The 12,903-nt window shown below is 42.8% G+C and overlaps 1 protein-coding gene across 1 annotated transcript in view; it reads left to right on the forward strand.

The window, feature by feature from the left end:
• The window catches only part of MAP3K9 (mitogen-activated protein kinase kinase kinase 9), a 119,814-nt gene that overhangs the window by 62,813 nt on the left and 44,098 nt on the right, over window positions 1–12,903 (forward strand). The window contains exon 3 of the mRNA XM_077464617.1: window positions 1,245–1,425. Within this exon, the coding sequence (XP_077320743.1) occupies window positions 1,245–1,425 (181 nt within the window). The remainder of the gene's footprint in view (window positions 1–1,244; window positions 1,426–12,903) is intronic.

Genomic DNA, 12,903 nt, shown 5'->3' on the forward strand with positions numbered 1-12,903 from the left:
GGGTCCACGAAGACGGGATACCCCCAGCTGTGCTGCCCCAGGCGCCAGGTCGCTAATTCTAGTCGCAAATGCGACCTGGCGTCCGGGTTTTGTCGAGCCCTGCCTTAGAGCATCTTCCGGCGCTCACGGGAACCTTCAGCTCTCTCCTCTCCCCGGCTGATAGCTATAGCGTGAGAGGCAGAGAACTTCTGCTGACATCAGCCGGAGAAGAGGAGCAGAGAGCCGAGGAGTCACATGAGCACTGGGTGATGCTCTGAGATGAGGTAGAAATCGGCATAGTTTTTTATAAAGCACAGGCACTGGAACACACAGGCTTATATAACAGATGGGATGGCGTATATATAGAATATAGTTAAAATTGCAGCAGGGGAGGTAAGGGCTGAGGAGTGGACAGAGCTGACCGGCGTAGAGGGGGGAGAGCAGAGAGGAGAGCTGCGGATGATGGAGGCACATAAACTGACCACGGTGTCAAGGCTCAGCAGCCATGATATACCATGGTCAGTTTACAGAGGAGAGGGCAGAACCAGGCAGGATCAGGCAGGTATTTTAGGGTATACAGGGAGCTAAATGACATGACACAATCACTGTGCTGTTATTAATGCTTTAAGGCAGGGGTAGGGAACCTCAGCTCTCCAGCTGTTTTGAAGCTACAAATCCCATCATGCCACTGCCTCTAGGAGTCATGCCTGTAATTGTTAGGGTCTTGCAATGTCTCATGGGACTTGTAGTTTCAAAACAGCTGGAGAGCTGAGGTTCCCTACCCCTGCTTTAAGGGAACAGGATAAATTTTTTTTTGGGTAACAAACACATTAAAAAACTTTTGGCGGAAAAAAAACCCCCTTAATATAGGGTTTTCTTGTACTGGCCTTTTAGGAGCGTCTATAATTTTTTCTTTTTTCTGCCATAAAAATCCAATCAAAAAAGCAACCCAGAAGGGCTGTTTTCTTTTCTGCCTCTAAATGTTGAGCTTAAAATATGCCTTGAAATGTACTAATGTGCATGGACACATAGGATAATGTTGAAGTGGTTGTAAAGGCAATAGCAAGATTTCCTCACTTCCTATTTGTCTGTAGGACGGACCGCATTCTCTACTCCATCGACAATGGAAAAATTGTTAGCTTTAGATAAACTTTTAAGAATATCCCACATTTTTAATAGTTTTTTTTATGCCTTGAAAATTGAATTTGAATCCCTTTAAAATTTACCACTTAAGGCAATACATATTTTCAATTTTTGTCTTTCAGTTTTAATCGTGGAAATGGTAGAAAATGGTGACCTCAGTAACAAGGTTCTAAAAATCACAGACTTTGGCCTGGCAAGAGAATGGCACAGGACAACAAAGATGAGTGCGGCAGGTACCTATGCCTGGATGGCACCAGAGGTTATTCGCTCCTCTATGTTCTCTAAGGGCAGCGATGTGTGGAGGTAAGTTACTTTGGTCTCCTCCTGTACCTTCCTAACCATTTATCTTCTACGATGAATTCTGATTTGTTGAGATAGTTTTGTCACTATTTAAGCTGTGGCAACTTTGAACACTATCGGTAAGCAGGAAGCTGTTGAAGCCATGCAGAATGTTCTCATGCAAATGTTAACTTTGGTGAATTACTTAACAATTTTTTGTTAGTCAACTTGGGACTTTGGAATCCCTGCTGGCAAAGATCACAATGACACATTTCATGCCCAAACTTACATGCGTGTGATTCTGTTAGACCAGAGAATCTTCTCCATTGAAGGATGCATGTCTAACAGAACTGACAGCAGTCATCGGCTAAGTGAGGAATTTGTATCCTACGTTTTTTAATTAGAAAAACAGAAATGACAGGTCAGTAAAGCTTCCAGCAAGACTCTGCTCTAAGGCTGGCTGGAAATAATTGAGTTTTGTTTCAGATTTCTTTTCTTACAGCTATATAGTGTAAGAATTTTCCTGGTTGGATAACAACTGTGATTTTCAACACCAGGATCTTTACTTAAGGCTGCAACATATCGTCACAGGCAGCACGTTTTTACATCCTTGGTGTCTGCTGAGAGACTGTGGTCAGCATTTTGTAGGTGTTTTTATTGGGGTTTATGTCTGTGTTTAAAGGACAATAATTGTTTGGGGTCAGTTTTTTTTTTAACTTTCTATGTTACAAATGAATATAAAAGAATATGTAAAATGGAAATCAAGGCCGCAAACATTCGAAATAAACGACAGATTGCAAAAGATAGTAGGATATACCCCAAAAAATTATTCAAATATATTAATAGTAAAAAGGTCAGTTCTGAGCATGTTGGTCCTTTATAAAATAATCTAGAACGGGTGACTGGGGACAAAGAGAATGCAAATTTTCTAAATACTTTCTTCAGCTCTGTGTATACAAAGGAGCATGGGGGAGCTCTTGTCCATAATAGAGATTTTATTGACACGGCCCCAAATGATCCGCAATGGTTTAAAATTGATATGGTCCAGAAATATTTTGCCAGAATAAAGGGGAATAAAACACCTGGACCAGATGGTATACACTCACAAATCCTTAAAGTGTAAGTCCACCCTAAAACTAAAATCCCTGCATCTACAGACATCCAGGATCTAATACTAACCTATCTTACCCTGTTAAGAAATCAGTATATATACCACAGTGAAGCCACGGCTGACAGCTCAGCGTGGGGTCGGATCGGCTTCAGAAAAGTTATGTAAATTGATTTTTTCATTCCAGGGCTAGATAGGTTAGTGTTAGATCGTGGATGTCTGTAGATGCAAGGGTTTTAGTGGCATGACATCTACTTTAAGAATTGAGCTCTGTCATTTCAAAGCCATTGTTTCTCATTTTTAGGGACTCTTTAATGTCTGGCAAAGTACTACTGGATTGGCTCAAGACCAACATGGTGCCTATATTTAAAAAGGGATCAAAGTCTTTACCAAGTAACTATAGACCTGTTAGTTTAACTTCTATAGTTGGGAAAATACTGGAAAGTTTAATAAAAGACCACATCGAGTTCTTATTGGAAAATAATATTTTAAGCAACAGACAGCATGGATTCATGAAAGACAGAAGTTGTCAGACAAATCTGATTTCTTTTTGGACACAGAAGTGGCTGTGGTATACTTGGATTTTGCAAAAGCGTTTGACACAGTTCCCCGCACACGGCTCATGTGTGAGGTAAAGTCTACAGGTCTGGAAAATTCAGGTTGTAATTGGATAGAAAACTGACTAAAAGATATAATTCAGAGAGTAGTGGTTAACCACTTCCAGACTGCCGCACGACGATATACACCCAGATTTTGACGGGGGATACCGTTGTTATGGCAGCAGCTAGCTGCCATAACCCTGGTATCCTCGTGTTCGGCCGGCGGTCCACTTAAAAATAAAAGTGGTCTCTGCTGCAGATTCACCGCAAGATCACTTTCATTGGCAGCGGGAGAGGGGCCCCCCTCCACCGCCACACTCCAGAGGCCTCTGTCGCTTACCGGAGCCATCGGCAGCGGCGGAGGCAATTGGATGCTGTGCCTTCCTTGGCATAGAGACGAGTGAGGCGAAAATGGCCTCCACCCGTCTCCATGACATTGCAGGGCGGAAGCGACTTCAAAACGTCACTTCTGCTCTTGGCTCTTAAAGGGCCATTTAAAAAAAAAAAAAAATTTTATGACAAATTTTTTATTTATTTTTTATTACATTTTTGTATAAATAAAAGGTAAAATAAGAAAAAAAAATCTAAAGCGCGCCCCATCCTGCCAAGCTCACGTGCAGACGGAGTGCCTGCATGTGATACCTCACGTGTGGTTTGAACACCGTTATCACCATGATCAGTAGAGCGAGAGCAATAATTCTAGCCCTAGACCTCCTCTGTAACTCAAAACATGCAACCTGAATTTTTTAAACGTTGCCTATGGAGATTTTTAAGAGTAAAAGTTGGTCGCCATTCCACGAGCGGGTGCAATTTTTAACATTATCTTTCACAATATTAAAAAAAATTGGGCTAACTTTACTGTTGTCTTATTTTTTAATTCAAAAAGTGTATTTTTACCAAAAAAAAAGTGCGTTTGTAAGACCGCCATTTTATTCTCTAGGGCAGTGATGGCGAACCTTGGCACCCCAGATGTTTTGGAACTAATTTTCCCATGATGCTCAACTACACCGAAGGGGGGGAACGAGCATCATGGGAAATGTAGTTCCAAAACCTCTGGGGAGCCAAGGTTCACAAAGGAGAAAAAGGAGAGAAAGGGGCGCCTCTGGGTGCAGATTTTTTTAAAAGGTTTTATTTTTCAGTGTAAAAAACATAAAATTTTGCACTCACATTTAGTAGGCAAAAAGTAAGCATTAAACACCAGGGGTCATCTGGTATATCTGATTTTTGGGACGTCAGCCAGTGGTCGGGTCCACATCTGTCATCTCATCGCGTTGTTCCTGTTCCTCTCACATGCTGTCCACTGCAGGTGTTTTGTATGAAGCAGCCGGCTTGTGGTGGACACGAGATGTGCGGTCTTCAAAACGAGGCTTGGGAGGCAGAGACGACCAGGGCGCGGGGCTGTGACGTCAGCGGGTATGCGACGTGTTTCTTGAGCGTGCGGGTCGAGATTGTCGGACGACCGCGCTCTTTCATCAGGCAGAATCAGAAAAGGCCAAGGTTCACAATCACTGCTCTAGGGTGTGAGAAAAAAAAAATTCTAGCAAAAAAAAACAGTTTTTAACTTAAACAACGTAAACAACACATCTAAAAAAGAGGCTCGGTCCTTAAGTGGTTAATGACTTACTCTGAATAGTCTAAGGTTACCGGTGGTGTACCCCAAGGTTCATTGTTGGGACCCTTACTATTTATTATTTTTATAAGTGATATAGGGTCTGGGATTAAAGGTACAATGCCTTGCGAAAGTATTCAGCCCCCTTGAACTTTTCAACCTTTTGCCACATTTCAGGCTTCAAACATAAAGATATAACATTTTAATTTTTTGTGAAGAATCACCAACAAGTGGGACACAATTGTGAAGTGGAACGAAATCTATTGGATAATTTTTAACTTTTTTAGCAAATAAAAAACTGAAAAGTGGTGCGTGCAAAATTATTCGGCCCCTTTACTTTCGGTGCAGCAAACTCACTCCAGAAGTTCAGTGAGGATCTCTGAATGATCCCATGTTGTCCTAAATGACTGATGGTGATAAATAGAATCCACCTGTGTGTAATCAAGTCTCTGTATAAATGCACCTGCTCTGTGATAGTCTCAGGGTTCTGTTGAAAGCGCTGAGAGAATCATGGAGACCAAGGAACACACCAGGCAGGTCCGTAATACTGTTGTGGAGAAGTTTAAAGCCGGATTTGGATACAAAAAGATTTCCCAAGCTTTAAACATCCCAAGGAGCACTGTGCAAGCGATCATTTTGAAATGGAAGGAGTATCAGACCACTGCAAATCTACCAAGACCTGGCCATCCCTCTAAACTTTCAGCTCAGACAAGGAGAAGACTGATCAGAGGTGCAGCCAAGAGGCCCATGATCACTCTGGATGAACTCAGAGAACTACAGCTGAGGTGGAAGAGTCTGTCCATACAACAATCAGTCGTACACTGCACAAATCTGGCCTTTATGGAAGAGTGGCAAGAAGAAAGCCATTTCTCAAAGATATCCATAAAAAGTCTCGTCTAAAGTTTACCACAAGCCACCTGGGAGACACACCAAACATGTGGAAGAAGGTGCTCTGGTCAGATGAAACCAAAATCCAACTTTTTGCCCACAATGCAAAACTATATGTTTGGCGTAAAAGCAACACAGCTCATCACCCTCAACACACCATCCCCACCCACTGTCAAACATGGTGGTGGCAGCATCATGGTTTGGGTCTGCTTTTCTTCAGCAGGGACAGGGAAGATGGTTAAAATTGAGGGGAAGATGGATGCAGCCAAATACAGGACCATTCTGGATGAAAACCTGTTGGAGTCTGCAAAAGACCTGAAACTGGGACGGAGATTTATCTTCCAACACGACAATGATCCCAAACATAAAGCAAAATCTACAAAGGAATGGTTCACAAATAAACGTATCCAGGTGTTAGAATAGCCAAGTCAAAGTCCAGACCTGAATCCAATCGAGAATCTGTGGAAAGAGCTGAAAACCGCTGTTCACAAACGCTCTCCATCCAACCTCACTGAGCTCGAGCTGTTTTGCAAGGAAGAATGGGAAAGAATTTTAGTCTCTCGATGTGCAAAACTGATAGAGACATACCCCAAGCGACTTGCAGCTGTAATCGCAGCAAAAGGTGGCTCTACAAAGTATTAACGCAAGGGGGCCGAATAATTTTGCATGCCCCACTTTTCATTTTTTTATTAGTTAAAGTTTCAAAAATCCAATAGATTTCGTTACACTTCACAATTGTGTCCCACTTGTATAAATACAATTTTAAGCTTTTTGGATAGTATAGGGAAGGTTTAACGCCCCTGTATCATTTGTTTTGCTGTCTGCTCCCCTGTTCAGAAGATTTCAACTCACTTTCTGTCCCTATTACACTTGGATTTTGAAAATTTTGGGTTAAGGATTGGTGATAAAGCTTCAGTGGAGACACCTTTTTCCCATGATAACTCATACAGGAGTGAATTTCCCTTCATACGGGTAGATTTCCTCTCACTTCCTGTTGTCTCCCACCGTTTGTAGGTAGGAGTCATTTGTAAGTCGGATGTTTGTAACCCTGGGGACTGTCTGTATTTGGAACTGTCCATAATTCCCTCTACCTTGACTAAGGCTCCTGTTCCAGCTGAAGAAAAACAGTCCCAACGCATGATGCTGCCACCATCATGCGTCACTGTGGTTATGGTGTTCTTTTGATGATGTTCAGTGTTGTTTTTACATCAAACCTATCTTTTGGAATTATAGCCAAAAATCTTGGTTTCATCAGATCATAACACATATAGGGTTTTCCTCCATCACACTTTTCGGATCAGAAGCGGGTCGGATGTCAACGAACATGTCACCGCTGACATCCGTCGATCCATAGAGGTCTATGGAGCATCCTTTCAAGTCCACCTAAAAAATTGACAGGCGGACCTGAACGGTCCGTCTGTGTGAAAGAGGCCTTAAAGAGGAAGTAAACCCTGATGAGTTTACTTCCCCTTTCATTCCCTGCAAAGGTAAAGCATAATGGACTACTATGCATCGCATAGTAGTCCATTCTGTGTCACTTACCTGACACAGGAGCCAGCGATGTCACCGCTGTCCCCTGTAGTCCGGCGCATCCATCTTCTCGGTGGGTCTCGCTGCTCCGCCGCTTTTATTTGGAGAAGCCGCGATGTCGTCACTCCCGCGCATGGGAGCCGCCACGCGCGACATATTCGCAGTTGACGGTGCCGCGCTCAGTGCGCCTGCGCGCCGCTGTCTAGGGCGCATGCGCCCTAGACAGCGGTGCCTGTCTTTCGGCAAATATCTCCTAAACTGTGTGGGTTTAGGAGATATTTCTTGAACCTACAGGTAAGCCTTAATCTAGACTTACCTGTAGGTCAAAGTGTGTTGTAAGGGTTTACAACCACTTTAATGTTGTGGTAGGCCTCTTGGCAGCCTCCCTGACCTGTTTACTTCTTGTCTTTTCATCAATTTTGGAGGGATGCTCAGTTCTTGGTTATGTCACTGTTGTGCCATGTTTTCTCCACTTGATGATGTCTTCACTGTGTTCCATGGTATATCGAATGCCTTGGAAATTCTTTTGTACCCTTCTCCTGACTGATACCTTTTAACAATGAGATCCCTCTGTTGCTTTGGAAGCTCTCTGCAGACCTTTTGCTGTAGGATGCAACTAAGAAAATGTCAGGAAAGACCTACTAGAACAGTTGAACTTTATTTGGGGTTAGTCAGAGGCACTTTAAATGAAAGGTGTGTACTGATTCCTATTTAACATGAGTTTGAATGTAATTGTTAATTCTGAACACTGCTACATCCCCAGTTATAAGAGGGTGTGCACACTTATGCAACCACATTGTTTTAGTTTGTTTATTTGTACAATTCTCCCCCCCCCCCCCCCCAAAAGATTTCAGTTTGTTTTTCAACTGAATTGTACAGTTTATAGGTCACATTAAAGGTGGATAAAGATATATCTTTGTCTAATTTTTTTTCATCACAGAAACCTGACATTTTAACAGGGGTGTAGGTATAATTCTGTTTCCATATTTATCTCTCATTAAAACCATTTTATATTTGCAACAAACCAGGATGTTGCTTTACAATTCTGATATGGTAAAAACTTTTCTCTATCTTTTGGTTTACGTTTCTGTATTTAACTGCCACACCTACATGCTTGCCTCCTTCGTGAAAGGTTGCTCAGTGCGGAACGCATCCAGAAACTGAAGAAAAAGTGGGAGTGGGTGAACTTGGGTGTGTATACTGGAATTAAAAGTGCTAAAGTTCTCTTGATATGCCTCTGCCAGGATCATGGATATTCTTGTTTAATTTATCTCAGAACAACTGCATAAATCTTGTATAAAGCATACTCTATTAATTATATTTTATTATTAAGATATAATAAGGGCTCTCTCATAAGTACAGTATCTCACAAAAGTGAGTACACCCCTCACATTTTTGTAAATATTTTATTATATCTTTTCATGTGACAACACTGAAGAATTATGCCGCGTACACACGACCAGATTTATGTCCGACAGACTTCCGAAGGAGTTCTGCCGGAGTTCCGACAGAGTTCTGACGGACTTTTCGAATGAGCGGACTTGGCCACACACAATCACACCAAACTCCGACGGATTCGAACGTGATGACGTACGACTGGACTCGAATAAGGAAGTTCATAGCCAGTAGCCAATAGCTGCCCTAGCGTCGGTTTTAGTCCGTCGGAATAGCATACACACGAGCGAATTTTTCGGTAGGAACTGGGTCCGGGGGAGTTCCGTCGGAAAAATTTGAAGCATGTTCCATTTTCTAAAGTCTGTCAGACTTTTGCGAATCAAAAGTCCGTTGCAGCCCACACACGATCGAATAGTCTGACGAAATCATTCCGTCAGACTTTGGATGTTGAAAAGTCCGCTCGTGTGTACGGGGCTTTACACTTTGCCACAATGTAAAGTAGTGAGCGTACAACTTGTATAACAGTGAAAATTTGCTCTCCCCTCAAAATAACTCAACACTCAATATTTAAATCACTGGCAACAAAATTGAGTACACCCCCAAGTATAAATGTCCAAATTGGGCCCAAAGTGCCAATCTTTTGTGTGGCCACGATTATTTTCCAGCACTGCCTTAACACTCTTGGGCATGGAGTTCACCAGTGCCTCACAGGTTGCCACTGGAGTTCTCTTCCACTCCTCCATGACGACATCACAAAGCTGGTGAATGATAGAGGCCGTGCTCTTCCACCTTCCGTTTGAGGCTGTCCCACAGATGCTCAATATGGTTTAGGTCTGGAAACATGCTTGGCCAGTCCATCACCTTTACCCTCAGCTTCTTTAGCAAGGCAGTGGTCGTCTTGGAGGTGTGTTTGGGGTTGTTATCATGTTGGAACACTGCCCTGCGGCCCAGTCTCCAAAGAGAGGGAATCTTGTTCTGCTTCTGTATGTCACAGTACATGTTGGCATTCATGGTTCCCTCAATGAACTGTAGCTCCCTAGTGGCGGCAGCACTCATTCAGCCTTGGACCATGACACTCCCAACACCATGCTTTGCTGTAGGCAATGGGAACAGAGGGGCGCCAGACTGAGTGCAGTATAAATCATATATTTAACCACATGACCACTGGGCACTTAAACACCCTTAATAACCAGACCAATTTTCAGCTTTCGGTGCTCTCACATTTTGAATGACAATTACTCAGTCATGCAACACTGGACCTATATGAAATTTTTGTCCTTTTTTTCACACAAATAGAGCTTTCTTTTGGTGGTATTTAATCACCACTGGGTTTTTTATTTTTTGTGCTATAAAAGAAAAAATACAGAAAATTCTGTAAAAAAATGCATTTTTCTTCGTTTCTGTGATAAAATTTAGCAGATTACCGCAGTAATTTTTTCTTCATAAATTTTGGCCAAAATTTATACCACTACATATCTTTGGTAAAAATAAGTACAAATTGGTGGATATTATTTGGTCTTTGTGAAAGTTATAGAGTCCACAAGCTATGGTGCCAATATCTGAAAATTGATCACACCTGAAGTACTGACGGCCTATTTCAATTCTTGAGACCCTACCATGCCAGAAAAGTACAAATACTCCCCAAATGACCCCTTTTTGGAAAGAAGACATTCTCAGGTATTTAGTAAGAGGCATGATGAGTTTTTTGAAGTTGTCCTTTTTTCCCCACAATTCTTTGCAAAATCAAGATTTTTTTTTTTTCCACAAAATTGTCATATTATCAGTTTATTTCTCACACAGCATATGCATACCACAAATTACACCCCAAAACACATTCTGCTATTACTCCCGAGTACGGCGATACCACATGTGTGAGACTTTTACACACTGTGTCCACATACAGAGGCCCAACATGCATGGAGCGCCATCAGGCGTTCTGGAGCACCCAGGACAATTCTGACATTTCTCTCCTACATGTAAAAATCATCATTTATTTGCTAGAAAATGACATCGAATCCCAAAACATTATATATGTTTTTTTAGCAAACACCCTGGAGAATACAATGGTGGTCGTTGCAACTTTTTATCTCGCACGGTATTTGTGCAGCAATTTTTCGAATGCTTTTTTTTGGAGAAAAAAACTGTTTTGTGCTTAAAAAAAAAAAAACACAGTAAAGTTAGCCCAATTTTTGCATAATGTGAAAGATGAAGTTACACCGAGTAAATCGATACCTAACATGTCACTCTTCAAAATTGCACAGGCTCGTGGAATGGCGGCAAACGTCGCTACTTAAAAATCCCCATAGACGACGATTTAATTTTTTTTTTTACTGGTTATATGTTTTGAGTTACAGAGGAGGTCTAGGGCTAGAATTATTGCTCTCGCTCTAACATTCGCAGCGATACCTCACATGTGTGGTTTGAACACCGTTTTCATATGTGGGCGGGACTTACGTATGCGCTCGCTTCTGCATGCGAGCACATGGGGACAGGGGCGCTTTAAAAAATAAAATAAAAAATGTTATTGTTCATTTTACTTTATTTATTTTAGTTTGACATTTTTTTTCCCCAAAAATAAATTTTTTGATCACTTTTATTCCTATTACAAGGAATGTAAACATCCCTTGTAATAGGAATATGGCATGACAGGTCCTTTTTACAGTGAGATATGGGGTCAATAAGATCCCGCATCTCATCTCTAAGCTGGGAAGCCTGAAAAAAAAAAAAAAGATTCTGGATTTGATCGTATTGGCGAGTCAGTAGAAGCACCGGAGGGCGGCGGGAGGGGGGGGTGTCTATGGCTGGGTATTGCAGGGTATCACCGACTATGGCTGGGTATCTCAGAGTATGGCTGGGTATCTCAGAGTATGGCGTTGCAGAGTATTGCGTTGCAGAGCATTGCAGGATATTGGAGGGTGTTGCAGAGCATTGCAGAGTGTTGCACGGTATTGGCGGGTGTTGCAGAGCATTGCAGAGTGTTGCAGGGTATTGGCGGGTGTTGCAGAGTGTTGCAGGGTACTGGCGGGTGTTGCAGGGTACTGGCGGGTGTTGCAGGGTACTGGCGGGTGTTGCAGGGTACTGGCGGGTGTTGCAGGGTACTGGCGGGTGTTGCAGGGTATTGGCGGGTGTTGCAGGGTATTGCAGAGTAATGGCAGGGTATTGCAGAGTATTTGCAGGGAATTGAGGGGTTAATTTTCAGTGAGCAGCGATGTGGGCACTGCAGATGAAGCCCACATGGCTGCTGACACCGATCTCTTCCCCCTCCACTGTTCCGATCGGTACAGAGAGGGGGAGGGAGGAACCGGCGTCATAACATGACACCGGTTTGTTTACAAGTGATCACTCCGTCATTTGACGGAGCGATCACGTGGTAAACGTCCGCTATGAGCGGCCGTTTACCGTGATCCGTGATACAGGACCCGGCGGTCACGGATGCTCTCGAGTGCGCGCCCCAGGGGGCGCGCGAGAGCGGAATTCTGGGAGGACGTCATATGACGGCCTCCCAGAGTTAAGAAACCGCCCTGTAGCCGTCATTCGGCTATAGGGCGGTTATTAAGTGGTTAATAAAAACAAGTAGTAACTCACAGGTTAAATTAGATGAGTTCAGTATGTGGTGAAAATCGCCAGTCCTGGAGTCCAGATGGTCTGATGAAGAAGCTGTAGCTTCGAAATGCATTACCATTCCTTGCCACTGTGAATAATCACATTTCCTGTTCCTGTGAAGTCACGACCAGCTGCTTCTTGTTTCCTGCCTCCTGGTTCCCAGCATTCTCTGGATCCCTGTAAGATCACACCAGTGTCCCAGGCTGCAAAGGGAAGACATTTATGAGACTCCAGGACTGGCGATTTTCACCACATACTGAACTCCTCTAATTTAACCTGTGAGTTACTACTTGTTTTTATTAAATATATGATTTATACTGCACTCAGTCTGGCGCCCCTCTGTTCCCATTTCTACACAGAGCTCATCGCTTCACTCTGAGGGAGCTGCCTCCAGGTGCTAATCATACAAGATCTCGGATCATTTATGTGTGCTTATTCACACACATTTTATGTATACCTATATTCCAGTTGCTATATAATTTTATGTTATCACCATATCTAGCGCCGCTGTTCACCCCTGTTTTTTGGCTGTAGGCAAGACACATTTGTCTTTGTACTCCTCACCTGGTTGCCGCCACACGCTTGATACCATCTGAACCAAGTTTATCTTGGTCTCATCAGACCACAGGACATGGTTCCAGTAATACATGTCCTTAGTCTACTTGTCATCAGGAAACTGTTTGTGGGCTTGTGCATCATCTTTAGAAGAGGTTTCCTTCTGTGATGACAACCATGCAGAACAATTTTGCAGTGTGCGGTGTATGGTCTGA

The sequence above is a fragment of the Lithobates pipiens genome, unplaced genomic scaffold, assembly GCF_037356315.1.
Source record: "Lithobates pipiens isolate NorthernLeopardFrog02 unplaced genomic scaffold, aLitPip1_a1.2 Scaffold_30, whole genome shotgun sequence".
Taxonomy (NCBI): domain Eukaryota; kingdom Metazoa; phylum Chordata; class Amphibia; order Anura; family Ranidae; genus Lithobates; species Lithobates pipiens.